This window comes from Marmota marmota, unplaced genomic scaffold (assembly GCF_001458135.2).
Source record: "Marmota marmota marmota unplaced genomic scaffold, marMar, whole genome shotgun sequence".
NCBI classification, from domain to species: Eukaryota; Metazoa; Chordata; class Mammalia; order Rodentia; family Sciuridae; genus Marmota; species Marmota marmota.
In genome coordinates, this window is record NW_025999949.1 from 38262347 (window position 1) to 38278157 (window position 15811).

Sequence of the window (15811 nt, forward strand, 5' to 3'; positions counted from 1 at the left end):
TCACTCATGCATGTGGCATCCTGGAGGACGTTCAGCCATAGCTTATGACAGGTTGAAATGATATACGTGGGATTAGGATTGTGGCTCAGTGGTAGAGCGCTTGCCTCCCATGTGTGAGGCATTGGGTTCAATCCTCAGCACCACATAAAAAGTATATAATTCGGGCTGGGGATATGGCTCAAGCGGTAACGTGCTTGCCTGGCATGCGTGCAGCCCTGGGTTTGATCCTCAGCACTATGTACAAATAAAGATGTTGTGTCCGCCGAAAACTAAAAAATAAATATTAAAAAAATTCTTTCTCTCTAAAAAAAAAAAAAGAAATAAATCAAATAAAGGTATTGTCTACAAAAAAAAAAAAAAAGATATACAAGGGGCTGTGGTCTTGGAGATTCAGGGCTCATTAACCCACTGGGTTTCACATAGTTTACCTTAACTCCTCAGGAAAATTTTAATAGACACCTTCACGCTATTCCCAACACCTGCATCCCCTAGTCCCTCAAACCACTCCACCTGCTCCTGTTGACATTTCCCCTTACTCATGCATAGGAAGTGGGAGCTCTTAGGGAAAATCCCTCTCCTGGTACCCCGACCTGGAATACCTCCCTTTCCTACTCCCACCAGGTGCCTTCAGGATGGGGACAATGCCTTCTGCTTCCTGTACCCTTCTGCTAGTCTGGATGTCAAATGTTGCCCAAGGCCCATGTTAAAGGTTTGGTCCCTAGGACAGTATTATTGGGAGATGGTGGAACCTTAAGGAAGTGGGGCCTAGCAAGAGGTTCTTAGGTCATTGGGGGTAGGCTGTCAAAAGGGACCCTGGGACTCTGACCCCTTCTTTGTTCTTTTCTTTCCTGGCTAAGGAGGTGACAGTGACACCTGTAGTCACAGCTACTCAACAGGGCTGAGGCAAGAGGACCAAGAAGTTGAGCCCAGGATCCAAGGCCAGCCCAGGCAACATCATCTCAAAAAATAAATAAACTAATAAAGATAAGTTTTTAAAAGTTTAAAAAAGGAAAACAGGATGGATGAGACCCCAATATGTTAATTCTAGGCACCGAAGACCTTGGACAGGCCCATGTCCTTAGTATACAGAAAGGGCAGACAAGTGTCGCAGGTGATAAGCACAGTTCTTGTCACCCTGTGTCACCCCAATGTGGCCCCATGCATCTTTTGTCCTGAGGATGTAGATAAAAGCAGCAGCTGCTCTGCAGGTGGATGGGGAAGCCACTGCTGCCAGCCAGATACACCTGCCCAAGTCTGACTTGAAGCCAGTACTATACTCCTCAGAACCCCACAGCAGGACCACCAAGCCACTCAGATTCAGGACACACAGATCACAATGGCAGGCATGGGTTTATTACGAGGGACAGGAAAAGGGAAAAGGGGATACTCTGAAGGGAGACAGTGGGTACTTTCAGACAGAAGGATGGCACATCCTTGAGCCCTTTAATTTTATTGGGGGTTCCAGAGAAGTTTCCAGAGTCTGCCCAGGACTACCTTTTGACTGACAACAGGATGACATCAGACTTTCAAGTCTCCACTGCTATGACAACTCTAGGTTACTTTGGCCCATGCTGACTGGTTCTAATTGGAATCCGTTCTTACAAATTTTATGGTTAGTAGGGGCTTATCCTTATCGTCTGAGTTCTGGGATCTCATCCGTGTAAATTTAACAGATGAGATTACCAGGGTAACTGTGTTCTTCTTATTTGGGTCTGCATTTCTCCTGCACATAAGAACCTGCTTGCTGAGGAATATAATATATCCTGTTAATTTAAGCCAGGCAGGGCTGCAGGTAAATTGCTTTTAACAAGAAAGCATGAGGGCTGGGGATGTGGCTCAAGTGGTAGCGTGCTTGCCTGCCATGCATGTGGCCCGGGTTGGATCCTCAGCACCACATACAAACAAAGATGTGTGTCCGCCGAAAACTAAGAAATAAATATTAAAAAAAAAAAAAAAGAAAGAAAGAAGAAGAAGAAAGCATGAGCTGGGCATGGTGGCACATACCTGTAATCCCAGCAGCTCAGGAGGCTGAAGCAGGAGGATCGGGAGTTCAAAGCCAGCCTCAGCAAAAGTGAGGCACTAAGCAACTCACTCACACCCTGTCTCTAAATAAAATACAAAATAGGGCTGGGAATGTGGCTCAGTAGTCAATTGCCCCCAAGTTCAACCCCTGGCACTCCCCAAAAATAAAGGAGGAAAAAAAAGCATGTGGGTCAGCACAGGTACAGTGGGCCCAGAGACAGTGAGAAGTAAGGTAAGTTACAGCATGGGAACTGCATGGACACCTCAAGGAGAGAATGGTGTGGTGCTCAGAGGGTTAGCGGTTTTAAGGAATTTGAATCCCTCTGTTTTTGTCTTAATTTCCTGTCCTTTTAATTGTTTCACTACCCTTTGAATAGTTCTCAGCAAGTTTTCTTTGTAAGGGTCCTGATGTTTTCATTCACAGAGTGATTGGGGGTTGTGACATAGTTTAGGTGATAAGGGAGGGCCTAGGCCATCTGGCAGGCTATGATCTGATGTTGAGTTATGCTCAGGGGATTAATTATGGCTGAGGAAGGTTTTGACACAGCAGCCCCCATCTTCTAGGTGCTCGCCTGTCAAATAAGGCTCTCACGGTTTTCAGTCTCCTTTCATTGTCCTTTCCTTGCTTAGCCATTCAAGGCTGACCAGCCACCCAACATTACCACCCAGCACCCATCGGTGCATGTTGACTCATCCTATCTTTCTTCCCTCCTTGCAGTGTGTGTTCATCAGTGGGATGAGACAATGTGGATGTAGCTTAGTGGCAGAGACTTGCGTATCATACATGAAATCCCCCATACTGCAAAAAAAAAAAAAAACCAAAAAAACCAAACCCATTGTATGAAGGGTCTCAGGCACTTTGTTGTTGTTTTTCCTTCAGCAAACAAGTAACTATTTACTGTTAGCTATGCCAAGATGTGGTCAGTTACAGGAGGGAGCTGAATGGGACTTGAGATGCTTGTCTGCCAAGACTATCCCAAGTCCTGGGATCAGGAAAGAAATTCCACCTGATAAGGAATGGCAAAGATCACTAAAACTGTCAGATTAACACTGGGTGAGCTGGGAGAGCCGGAGCCAGGATAACCAAAGGAAACAGGGCAGTAGATAACAAAGGAGTAGGGATGAAATGATACTCAACAATTACATGATAAGGAGACTTGGATTTCTCACAAGAAGACAGACTTTTAAAAAGAAATCAGAATGTGTTGTTTATCAGAAACTGATTAAAAAAAAAAACATAAAGAAAGGCTAAAATTGGGGCCCAGTCAACTGATCAGAGGGGCCACCAGCTGATTTAGGCTGCTTACCTTGCCCTTGTAGCCACAAGGCCCCATTCAGTTGCAGGGACCCAGCAGTGGCTACAGGCTGAAAAGCAGGCAAGGAGTCTGAAGCCTCGAAGCAAAGGAACTGGAGACCAAGCAGACCAAAGCTGCAGCTCGGCTGAGGGAGGAGTAAAGGCCAAGGGAGCTGAGGTACTGGACTCATGGCAGCTGCTGGCTGAGGTAGAGTCCCAGGAGATGGCCATCCACCAGACCTACTTTTCAGCAGAAGCCTTTGGCTGCCCCATCCCTGTCAGAAATGCCCTGGGCCTGCTTTGGTCTGTGGCCTCCTTCACCCCTGTCAACCCCAGCTCAGCTGTCTCTTTGGAGGGTCTCTTGCACAGGTCTCTAGACTCCCCTAACTTCAGCAGGTGGCCACATGGCACTCCTCCCTCAGCCATTCTCGTGCCTCCATTCCACCCCAGTCCTGATTACAACCCTGTCCCACACACCGGGACTGCTGCCCTCACTTCCTTCCCTCCCTCGCTGGCCTCCCCATCATGGCTTCCTCTGCAGACACTACTCATTCGTGGGGGGAGGGGCTACTTGAGGACTCCCCTCTCACCACAGCTTGCACCCTACTGGATACCCCTCTGCTGTACCCTGCCTCGTTTCTCTCTCCTTCTGGTCCACCTTCCCTTCCCCACTCTCCCCACCCCGTGCCACTTTGCCCCCTCCACACCCTGGGACTCCTGCCCACAGCCTGATCCTCATCTCCGGCGGGGCTTGGAGTACATTCTGTCCCCGAGGCCCGCGGCTCGCGTCGACGCCCACAGCCGCCCTCTAGCTCCCTCCAGGCAGGGCCAGGGTCCCCCGGCTCCTCTCCCGTTGCCTCAAGGATCCGGCTGGGCCCAAGTCCCCGCGGCCAGCAGCGCCCGTGCTAGCGGGCGGCGGGCATTCGCTACCGGCTGGTCAAACCCCGTTTTCTCGGTCCCTAAGCACCAGGTCCCCAAGGCAGAGCATTCACTACTCGGCGACCCGGCGCCCTGCATCAGCGGGAGCCCTCTTCGGTCGGGCGCAGAGCGCCTGCCCCGCGGCTTGTCGTTACGTGTGGCCCTAGACAAACTCCTCCACGTCTCCTAGAGCCCACTCAGTGCCAAGCGCGACCTCCACCCCGCCCCCAGACTCCGGCGCTGGCCAGGCCGCAGCCCACTCCCCTGTGCGCTTGCGCGGAGGCTCAGCGGCGGCGCGCTAGGGCGACTACACATCCCGGCGTGCTCTGCGCCCGGAAGAGGGCACTGCTCTGGCCCCGCCCCGGAAGATAAGGCGACTCGCGGGTGCCGCATTTCCTCTTTTGGCCGCGCTCGGTAGCAGGTAGGTCTGTCTGAGGAGCTGAGGGCTTGGGACCATCCGCCGCCATCCTCCGCGTTGGGGCCCGCCGTGGTACCTGGGAGACTGTTCTGAGAAGGCGCAGGCGCGCGCGACCAGGGATGAGAACACGGGAGGCTGGGATGGGGCGGGACGCGGGGCCAGCGCCTGCCTTGCCAGCCACACGCTGACCTGATTCCCCCCTAGACCAGCCGTCATGGGCCGAGTGATCCGTGGACAGAGAAAGGGTGCCGGCTCCGTGTTCCGCGCGCACGTGAAACACCGCAAGGGCGCCGCACGTTTGCGCGCAGTGGACTTTGCAGAGCGACACGGCTACATCAAAGGCATCGTGAAGGTGGGGGCGTCTGCCCGGTGGGTGGGGGAGACGGGGCGTCCGCCGAGACCCGCGCTCACCTCACCTCGGCACGCAGGACATTATCCACGACCCGGGCCGCGGCGCGCCCCTCGCCAAGGTCGTCTTCCGGGATCCATACCGGTTTAAAAAGCGGACGGAGCTGTTTATCGCCGCCGAGGGCATCCACACAGGCCAGTTCGTGTACTGCGGAAAGAAGGGTGAGCCCAGCGGCGGGAAGGAAAGTTGGGGCGGAGGGGAGGTGGGGGCTACCTCTGGATCGCCCGCGCCAGAAGCCTCCCGCGAGGCCCGCCTGGATACGGTATTCCACGGGGTGTCTGGAAAGGTGGGAGCCCAGATGTTGAAGGTGCTCTACGCTTTGGGCGTTTCCAAGAAGCCTGGCTTTGCATTGTCTCTGGCTGTGCTGACCCTGGTTCCGCTTCTCCTGGCAGCCCAGCTCAATATTGGCAATGTTCTCCCTGTGGGAACCATGCCTGAGGGTACGATTGTGTGTTGCCTGGAGGAGAAGCCTGGGGACCGGGGCAAGCTGGCCCGAGCCTCCGGTAACTATGCCACGGTCATCTCTCACAATCCTGAGACCAAGAAGACTCGTGTGAAGCTGCCCTCTGGCTCCAAAAAGGTCATTTCCTCGGCCAACAGAGCTGTTGTCGGTGAGTGCCTGGCAGCGGTTGAATGCAGAAGTGGGTGCTCAGGCTGTGAGCTGCCTATGAACTGCCACCTGTTAGCCTTGGGCTTAAGTTTGAGTATGAAATGATTGGAATCTTCATTGCTGTAAAGAGCAGGATGGTGGTACCTACTTCCCTACAGGTTTGGAGCAGATTGAGATTGAACCAGATGGTTCTCGACCTTTGTGTGTGTGTGTATGAATCAGGCTTCCTGATTTCTGATATTACATCATTTAGTTAATTCACTTGTTTCTTCAGAGAAAATAGGATCATATACGAGGATTTCCTTAAAGGCATCTACTATTGAGAGGGAGAGAAAGGATTTGGTTCCCAGGTTCTTTGTTTGGCAGAGCTCTGGTGCAGTGCACTTGGTCAGTTAGTTGCCTTGGGGGAATTCAGAGGTTGGGTGACCTACCTTGTGTTTCAGATACAGTGAAGTGGGAGTGCTCTCTTAGGAACTCGAATTTGGCTCACTAGGGTGGAGGCTGGTGGGCTCAGTGTGGTGGCTGTAAAAGTATGGTGGCTCTTGAGTGATGCATATGACAGTACTGAGTGGTTTGCATTGGGAAGGGTTCACTGTCAAGGACCCAGTGGTGAGGAGGTTCTCTGAGGATTCTGATCTCTCCAACAGGTGTGGTGGCTGGAGGTGGCCGAATTGACAAACCTATCTTGAAAGCTGGTCGTGCCTACCACAAGTATAAGGCAAAGAGGAACTGCTGGCCTCGTGTACGGGGTGTGGCCATGAATGTAAGTAGCCCAGCAATCAGTTTGTAGGGTATTCAAGGTGCATAACCATGCAGGTGGGTTAGCAAATCCCTTCTAGAGGTGTTTCCTAACTCCTGTGGCAGGGGAATGAATCTTCAGTGGGGGAAGCACTGAGTGGTAGGTTGTAGCCACAGCATTCTTGATCTTGCCCCAACCCTTCTGCAGTGGGGTCACCACTACTCTTACACCATTTCCCTCTACCTGCAGCCTGTGGAACATCCCTTCGGAGGAGGTAACCACCAGCATATTGGCAAACCCTCCACCATCCGCCGAGATGCTCCTGCTGGCCGCAAAGTGGGTCTCATTGCTGCCCGCCGGACTGGGCGACTCCGTGGAACCAAGACCGTGCAGGAAAAAGAGAACTAGGCCTGATGGGCTCAATAAAATTTGTCTTTTTGCTGTTGGGCTGTGTGCATGTGGTTTCAGAGGGAGGGGTCCCTGCCATGGATCCCCTTGATACAGTGAAGAGGAAGAAACTTTTACCTATGAGACCACTAGTGAGAGACATGGGAGCTTCATGGCTGGAGAGGAGGTACAGGTGTCCGGGGCCAGGAGTTTGATCCGAAAGGAGGGAATCAAGATCATGACATTCTAGGGTGGGTGACTCAGTAGTCAGCCTGTGGTGCTAAGACTCCATTTTACAAATGAGGAAACGGGTTAGAACCAAATTCTGAGCCTAGTGCTGTGGACCTTACCCTCAGTGTCTTGATGGACTTATAGTAGGTGTGCATACTAGGTTCACCCGCTGGTTTTCCCAGTTCCTGGAAGCAGCCCTGTTCTCTAGAATCCAGCAACATGTTCCCCTTCAAATGGTGGTACATTCCTGTTCTCTGAATGTTCTTGTGAAGCTTTTCCTTGTGGGTTCCAACCTAATGGCTCCCTTACCAGAGTTGGCGTGGATCTGAGCTGGTCTAACCATCCTTGTGCAGGTTAACAAGAGCAGGCATCCCCCTGCACAAGTAGGATGGGTGGGGAGTGGTCATTGGAAGAGTGCAGGGTTATAAATTTCTTTAGGGCTGGGGGTGTGGCTCAAGCGGTAGCGCGCTGGCTTGACATGCGCAAGGCGCTGGGTTCGGTCCTCAGCACCACATACAAATAAAATAAAGATGTTGTGTCCACCGAAAACTAAAAAATAAGTATATAAATAAATAAATAAATAAAAATAAATTTCTTTACCTCTTGGCCGGACCTCCTGCCCTCCAGTTTACCAACTGAGCTACAACCCCAGCCTGGGGCTGGCGTCCTTGATCCCAGGTTTATACGTGACAAAACTGCTGACCCTTTTTTGAGCTGTGATGGGTGTTTGAAGTGTTTCCCAATCTACTTTAGAGCCTGTCCAACTGCCTAGAACCCTAGACTGGACACAAGGAGTTGGCTTGTGGCCCTAACTGCTCTGGTGCAAAGACGGGGAAAAGGCCCCAAACTTGCATATATTAATTGTAGATAAAGCCTGATGTTTTTCCCTCTGTTAAGGAGAAGGTGCTCCTGAGGAGCCACAGGTTGTAAGCAGCTAACCTAGTTTTCACCAAAACAAATGACCTTCCCATTTGCCCATGCAACAGTGACATGCTGAACAGTGCCAAGTGGAAGCTAGTTGATCCTTTTATGCTGAACCTACTTGTGCAGGACTGGAGTGGGTGGAGGAGTCCTACCTCCAAATTCCCTAGATGGTAACTCCATCCCAGCACAGTCTTTGAAGGGTTATGGCTGTAAGCAGGGTCCTTAAATGACAAGACCTTACTGTGCCTGCCAGATGGCTCCTTGTTCCGGTGGTCCGCATCCATTTCTAAAGTGATCCTTACCTATCCTGGGCCACCTAGGCAATACCCTGGCAGTTTTGGGATCTGGTCCTGAAACTCATTCACAGTGGGGATCCTAGGGTTCTGGCTCACAGAGAGGTGTTCACTGAAGGACTGGGGCGCAGGGGAGGTTAGGGGTATCTTGAAGAGTGACAGAAAGCACACAGTTTATGATTGAGCGTAAGCTGCTGCGGCTTTTCTGCTCCCTCCCGGGCAAAGTGGGTTCAGGTCTGGCCCGAGGGACACGCCACCTGGGAGTGCTTGCTCCAGAGCAGTGGTGCTCAAGAGCCCCTGTTTTAATTGGAGGGGATACTGGGTCCCATTTACAGAGAAGTTCAAGGCTGGGGGCTGTAAACAATCTCCTGTCTCAGAAAAGGGTGCTTCCCGTTACTTGACCCGCTGACGGCTTTCACTGCTCACTAGGGAGAATTCATCAGAAAGGAACTACTGCGCCGGGCGTTTGCCTGCCACGCGTGAGGTGCCGGATCCGCTCCCCAGCACCCACCAGCTGAACGCCGAGTCCTTCCCCTGGCTGCGGGGCGGTGCCTGGGGTCCGGCCAGGGGAGGGCTCGGCGTGGCGTCACTTCCGCCCCGCTCTAATTGGCTGGACGCCGAGCAGTGTCCCGCGATGCTGAGGTGAATGCTTGTCCCTCTGTGCGCGGACCCTGCTGGCGACCTTCAGGGCACGGGTCAGCCCAACCATCGACCACGACTTCTGCCCCGGGGACCCGGACAGGCCCTTTCACCCGCGAGCGTGCTCCGCCCCGGGGACCCGGGAAGGCCCTGTGCTGATCCCCCCATACCTAGTCTCCCCCCTGCAATATTCACCCCGCATCCCTATACTCCCCACCCTGGGGGTCATTCCTTCTGCCCCCACCCCACTCCACTTTGAGAGTCCCTCCTTACAGGGCCCCTGCACGCCCCAGGGCTTCTCTGCAGGTCACCCCACAGGTCAGCTGGTGTCCTGGGATACTCTTGGCCCTCTTCCTCCTGGTAATCCGAGGCCCTTCAATGAGCTTGACTTACTCCTCTGTAAATGCTCCTCCCCATCCCCCCCAGGTCCTTACAGGTACTGCCCCTCGTTTTGCATTTTAGTAGCCATTTCCCAAACCCCTCATTTTATTGGATGTAACTTTTCACCCTGCCCTATTTTCTCTTTGGGCTCTTCAAGGCTTTTCATCAGCCAATTTTTTTTGGGGGGGTGGGGTGGCCGGGGAGCCGGTACCGGGGTTTGAACTCAGGGGCACTCCACCACTGAACTGCAGACCTGTTTTGTGATACAGGGTCTCACTGAGTTGCTTAGCACCTCGCTTTTTGCTGAGGCTGGCTTTGAACTCGCGATCCTCCTGCCTCAGCCTCCTGAGCTGTTGGGATTACAGGCACGCGCCACCGTGCCTGGCTCCAGCCAAATTGATTCTCATTTTTTCAAGAGATCTGAAATCTTTTAATTTTTTCCATGGTCTGTGCTTCCTCTCACCCCACCCCAGGGCCTTATACAAGCTGGACTGAGCCACATCACCAGTGCTGCCCAGCTTTTTTTAAAAAATATTTTTATTTTAGTTTTTGATGGAGCTTTACTTTATTCATTTTTTTAATATGCGGTGCTGAGAATCAAACCCAGTGCCTCACACATTCTAGGCAAGAAGCTCTACTACTGAGCCACAAACCCAGCCCAGCTGCCCAGCTTTTTTGAGACAGGTTCTCACCAAAGTGTCCCGGCTGCCCTTGAACTTAAGATCCTCCTGCTATAGCCTTTTGAGTGCTGGGATTACAGGTGTCTTGTGTTTTGTTAGTTTGTTTTTGGTACCAGGGATTGAACTCAGGGGCATTTCAGCCACTAAGCCACGTCCCCAGCTCTATTTTGTATTTAGAGGCAGGGTCTCACTGAGTTACTTAGTGACTGCTTTTGCTGAGGCTGGCTTTGAACTCAAAATCCTCCTGCCTCAGCCTCCCTAGCTGCTGGGATTTCAGGCATGCAACACCACATCCCACATGTCTTGTGCTTTTAAATATATGTTTTTCCCCAAAATTTTAAAATAAAAGCATGCATGCAGAACGGATTAACAAACACCAGTATTTTGAATTGCCAGTTCTCATAGTGCCACAATTGTTCAAGCTTTTTTTTTTTTTTTTAAAGAAAACATTGTGGGCTGGGGCTGTAGCTCAGTGGTAGAGCACTTGCCAAGCACATGTGAGGCACTGGGTTCAAACCTCAGCACCACTTAAAAATAAATAAAATAAAGGTATTGTGTCCATCTACAACTAAGAATGTTTAAAAAGAAAGAGGTTTGGGGTTGTGACTCAGCAGTAGAGCACTCGCTTTGCACTTGCAAGACCCTGGGTCCGATCCTCAGCACCATATAAAAATAAATAAGTGAAATAAAGGTATTGTGTCCAAGTATAACTAAAAAATAAATATTTTTTAAAAAATTATTTTAAAAAAAGAAAAAATATTGTAACCCAGGTGCAGTGGTGCATAATTGTAGCCCCAGCAACTCAGAAGTTTGAGGCAGGAGAATTGCAAGTATGAGACCAGCTCAGCAACTGAATTAAATAGTCTCAAAAAATAAAAAGGGCTGGGAATATAGCTTAGTGGTAGAGCTCTACCAAAAAAGAGTTAAACTGTGTTTAGACCCAGTGCTGTAGTCCCACTGTTCTTCAGAGGCACCCATTTTCTGATCAATATACTTCAGCCCGTTTTCTTATATCACTACAAACCTAATGTTGTCTTTTATCTCTTAATAATCTTCATACTGTTGGATGCAGTGGTTGCAGTGATCATACCTGAAATCCCAGCAAACCCTGAGGCCGAGGCAGGAGGATCCCAAATTCAAGCCAGCCTCAGCAATTTAGCAAGGCTCTACTCAGCGTAGTGAGACCCTGTCTCAAAAGAAAAAAATAAAAACGGCTGAGGATGTGGCTCAGTGGTTAAGCACCCCTGGGTTCAATCCCTGGTACAAAAACAAAACCCTACACACCCATCATACTATGGATAACCCTGTCTGACAGCTTTACTCAATCTTATAACTTTGTACTTCCTCCTTGACATTGATGTGTTTGGTTCTTTTAAGCTGCTTTGAACTTGCCTGTTACCCTGAGGGACATCAAAATTTCTTTCTTATACATAGTCATATAGTAACATTCTTAAGTGCAGTAGCAGGATTTTTTATAGGGCACATACCTGAGAATTGGATTTCCTGAGAGGTTTGCAGCATTTCGGCTGTACCAGGTAGCATCAGACAGATTTCCAGAGCAACTCTACTGGTTAACACTTCTCATGTCCTCAGCATTTGCTATCACAAAGTATTTTATATTTTCCTATCTATGTGGAGAAAAATCTTATTTTACTTTGTGTTTCTGTAATTCATTTTGTTTGGCCTTGTAGAGCTAAGCATGAGTTCTAACACTAAGCAACATCTCCAGCCCTGCTTCTGTGATTTTTAATGACATTGAAATTCTTTTTCAGACATTTATTGGACAGTTTGATTTATTTATGATTTAGCAAGTCATATCCTATGGTCATTCCCTCCCCCAGAACTAGGATTGAACCTAGTAGTGCTCTACCACAAGACTATATCCCTCAATCCCCCTTTTTTTGAGACAGGGTCTCACTAAACTGAGACTGGCCTCAAACTTGTGATCCTCCTGCCTTAGCCTCCCAAATTGCTGGGATTACCCTGCAATACTTTTGTTTTATTTTGTTTTGGCAGTGCTGGATATTGAACCCAGGGCCTCAGGCATGCTATGCAAACACTTTGCCAGTGAGCTATGTCCCCAGGCCTCGTTTTTAAAAATTGAGTTCCTTTAAAATTTTTAAAAATCTATTCTGTGTATTTATCCTTGTTTGCAAATGTCTTTTCACTCTGCAGTTTGTCTTTTTAAAATTTTTCTTCTATCTTGTGCAGAAGATTTTTTTTAGAGAAAGAATTTTTTTAATATTTATTTTTTAGTTTTTCGGTGGACACAACATCTTTTTTTTATTTTTATGTGGTGCTGAGGATCGAACCCAGCGCCCCACGCGTGCCAGGCGAGCATGTTACCGCTTGAGCCACATCCCCAGCCCCCAAGACTTTTTCTTTTTGATGGAGTCAAATTGTACAATCTTTTCCTGCATAGACTTTATAAAGAACATTTTGATCCTCAACCTGCCTGAAATATGTATCCAGATATCATAGAAGGCAGACACCTACTTTATCTTCTTGTGGGAAGCCAGTTGTGCCGGCACACTTGTTGAGTAGCACATCCCTGGCCACTGTAGCACGTGCATGGACTTCTCCCACTCTGTTTCCTGCTAATTACACCTCATGCTTAGTGCTATCACCTAGACCCTGGTGTCTAGTAGGGCAAACCTCCGACTCCCTGGGTTCTTTTTGACATTGCCTTGGTCATTATTCTTTCATGTGATACTTATAGACATTTTGGTCTCACTTCATATGTCCTATTGAAAAAAAATTTTTTTTTTTTTTTGGTACCAGGGATTGAACTCAGGGACACTCAGCCACTGAGCCACATGCCCAAACCTATTTTGTATTTTATTTAGAGGCAGGGTCTCACTGAGTTGCTTAGAGCCTCGCCTTTGCTGAGGCTGGCTTTGAACTCACAATCCTCCTATCTCAGCCTCCCAAGCTGCTGGCATTATAGGCATGCACCACTGTGCCTGGCGATGTCCTATTGAAATTTTTATTGTAATTGCACTGAACAGATTAATTTAGGGAGAATTGACATCTTTGTTATATTGAGTCATTTACTGTTTATAATTTTTGTTTCTCTATAAGTCTTTTTAAGATCTTTCAATAAAGTTTTGTTATTTTGTTCATTTAGTATAGTTTTTTTTTGTTGTTTTTTGGGGACAGGATCTTACAAAGTTGCCCAGACTGGTCTCAAGCTCCTGGGCCCAAGTGATCCTCCTGCCTCAGATTTCTGAGTAGCTGGGTATGTACCACTTCTCCCAGCAATACATTTTTTTTTTTTTTGTTAGACTTTAGTTACTGTGTGGTTTTGTAGCTGTTGTAATGTCAGCTTTTGGTTGCTGCTTGCTAGTACACAGGAGTTCTTTTAATTATGTTTGACTTGTATATGGTGACGCTATTGGCTGGGCATGGTGGGGCACACCTGTAATCCCAGCAACTATGGAGGCTGAGGAAGGCGGCTGGCAAGTTCAAGGCCAGCTCAGCAACTTAGTGAGACCCTGTCTCAAAAGAAAGAGGGCTGGAGATGTTGGTCGGTAGTAGAGTGCCCTGGGTTCCATCCCCAGCACCGGTGAGTGAAAGAGAGAGAGTAAAGGGGATGCTGTGGATTGAGACTCTTGAGGTTTCTAGGTAGATGGCTTTACCATTCTCAAACAATGGCAGTTCTGTCTTTTCTCTTCCACTGTTTGGAGCTTGTGTGCCCTTCATCTGAGACATGGTGCACTGGCCAGGATGCTGACCAGCAGGAGAGGCAGCATCACTGACCTGTCACTGGTGGCTCCTGCACGTGTTTCTCTTGTGTCATCTTTTTTTTTTTTTTTTTTAAAGATGGACACCATATCTTCCCTTTATTTATTTTTGTTGTGCTGAGAATCAAACCTGGTGCCTCAGATGTGTGAGGCAAGTGCTCCACCAATGAGCTATAGCCCCAGCCTCTCCTGTGTCATCTTAGTTTTCCTGAGGGATCCAGGCCCTGGGCCACATTATGGGTGGCGTCTCACGTTATGTCTTCTTTATTCTCCATAGTATTTTCTTTTTCTTTTTTGCTTGTGCTAAGTCATTTTTGAAAAAAATTGGAGCTCTGAGGAGTTTTATCATAAAAAATCAGTACTCGTATACATAAACTAATATGAGCATAAAATTCATCATACATCTATTTCATTTTTTAGCTTGACCTTCCAGTAAATCTTTAGCTTCATTGATTTTGGCTGCTATATAAGGAGATCCTCCTTTATCTGGGTGATTTAAAAACATAATTTATCAATGAGCCTCTTTTCTTTTTTCCTTTATGGGCTGTAGGGCTTACACCTAGTATTAATGCTGCTTCCCTTTCTGTCCTTTTTATTTCAAACCCACCTCTGTAATAGCCACCACTAAAGGCAGATTTTGGTAGACTTGGAAAAACTTGTTTTACTTGAGGCTCCATGTGCTTCATGGTTGTAAAACATAACGCAAATCCTATATAACAGCAACGGTCAGTTCAGCTGCTAGCACTGTGCTGGCCATGGCTCAGGCTCGGCTTCCTGGCTTCCACCAGGAGTACGGTTCATCCCAGTCCAGAGGACAAGGCCACCGCCTTTACCTGAAAACCTTCAGAGTATTTTCTTTTCCATCACTTTTTCTTCCCTTAACTGAATTTGCCAGAATTTGTGTATTTTTTTTTAAAGAGAGAGAGAGAGAGAGAGAGAGAGAGAGAGAGAGAATTTTTTTAATATTTATTTTTTAGTTTTCAGTGGACACAACATTCTTTTAATTTTATTTTTATGGGTGCTGAGGATCGAACCCAGTGCCCTGCACGTGCCAGGCGAGCACGCTACCGCTTGAGCTACATCCCAGCCCAGAATTTGTGTATTTTTTTACTTTTTCAAAAAACCAGTGTTGAGATTGTTTTGTTTCTTTAAATTGTGTTTTACGTTATTTCACCTTTTTCCTTGAATTACTTTATTATTTTGTATCTGATTTTCTGTTGGATGCTTAGATAATTTATTTTGGTGTCTCTTGTGTGAAAACAGGTGTATTTAAGGACATACATTTTTTCTTTGAGTCGCCTTCCTTGGACCTGATCCTACATTGGTTTCCATTTCTCTGTGCTTTTTTGGGAAGGGAGTGTGTCTTTCTATCAGATATCTGTAGTTTAACAACAGTATCGTCAGAGAATATTTTGCCAAGTGATATGGGCCTTTGGAATTTGCTAAAACTTTTTTCATTACCAGGTTTGTGGTGTTTTTTTGTTTTGTTTTGTTTTTTGTTTTGTTTTGTTTGTGAAACTCAATGTATATGTTGGGAAAAAAAAACCCTGTATTTGTTGTTGTTTGTTTTGGTACCAGGGATTGGACCCCAGAAGTGCTTAACTACTGAATCACATCCCCAGCCCTTTTGTGTTTTATTCAGAGACAGGGTACTGTTAAGTTGCTTAGGGCCTCCCTAGGTTGCTGAGGCTGCTTCTGAACTTATGATCCTCCTGCCTTGGCCTCTGGGGTTGCTGGGGTCATGGGTATCTAACATTGTGCCTGACATCAGTTCTGTTTCGATGGCTCTAACATAGCTAACCATATGCTCCACACTGAGGGGAAGATGCAGGCACAGAGCAGCAGAGACTGCCTGGCTTGCTTGAAGTCTAGCAGCTGACCTGTGGGGTCAGGACAGAGGCTGCAGGGCCAGGAGGGTGTCTTGGAACAGGTCCTGTTCTTGACCCTGTGCTGGTCCTGTGGGTGGGGCAGTGTGTGACTGTCTGTCCAGCTGTACATTCAGGATTTGTTGGCTTTTCTATGTAAGTTTCATTCTTCAATAAAAAACTTGAGGGTTGAGGGCTGGGAATTTGGCTCAGCTGGTAGAGTGCTTGCCTCACATGCCCAAGGCCCTGGGTTCAATC

At 48.3% G+C, this 15811-nt stretch overlaps 1 protein-coding gene and 1 pseudogene across 1 annotated transcript; one reads left to right on the top strand and one right to left on the bottom strand.

Moving 5' to 3' along the window:
- The first annotated feature begins 4509 nt into the window (after nt 1-4509).
- On the top strand, nt 4510-6855 carry Rpl8 (ribosomal protein L8). The gene is made up of 6 exons (XM_015486685.2): nt 4510-4655; nt 4857-5004; nt 5081-5222; nt 5454-5672; nt 6319-6434; nt 6660-6855. Exons 2-6 carry the CDS (start codon nt 4867-4869, stop codon nt 6816-6818), a joined length of 774 nt encoding a protein of 257 aa, XP_015342171.1. The 5' UTR covers nt 4510-4655; nt 4857-4866; the 3' UTR covers nt 6819-6855.
- A 7152-nt stretch (nt 6856-14007) lies between these two features.
- LOC107143055 lies at nt 14008-14404 on the bottom strand (annotated as a pseudogene).
- Between the last annotated feature and the right edge of the window lie 1407 nt (nt 14405-15811).

Bases quoted from the DNA above. Each gene is read 5' to 3' on its own strand.
- Rpl8 (XM_015486685.2), top strand. From the start codon at position 4,867: ATGGGCCGAGTGATCCGTGGACAGAGAAAGGGTGCCGGCTCCGTGTTC. The intron at 5,223-5,453 runs GTGAGCCCAGCG...TTCTCCTGGCAG, and splicing joins CGTGTACTGCGGAAAGAAGG to CCCAGCTCAATATTGGCAAT. The intron at 5,673-6,318 runs GTGAGTGCCTGG...TCTCTCCAACAG, and splicing joins GGCCAACAGAGCTGTTGTCG to GTGTGGTGGCTGGAGGTGGC.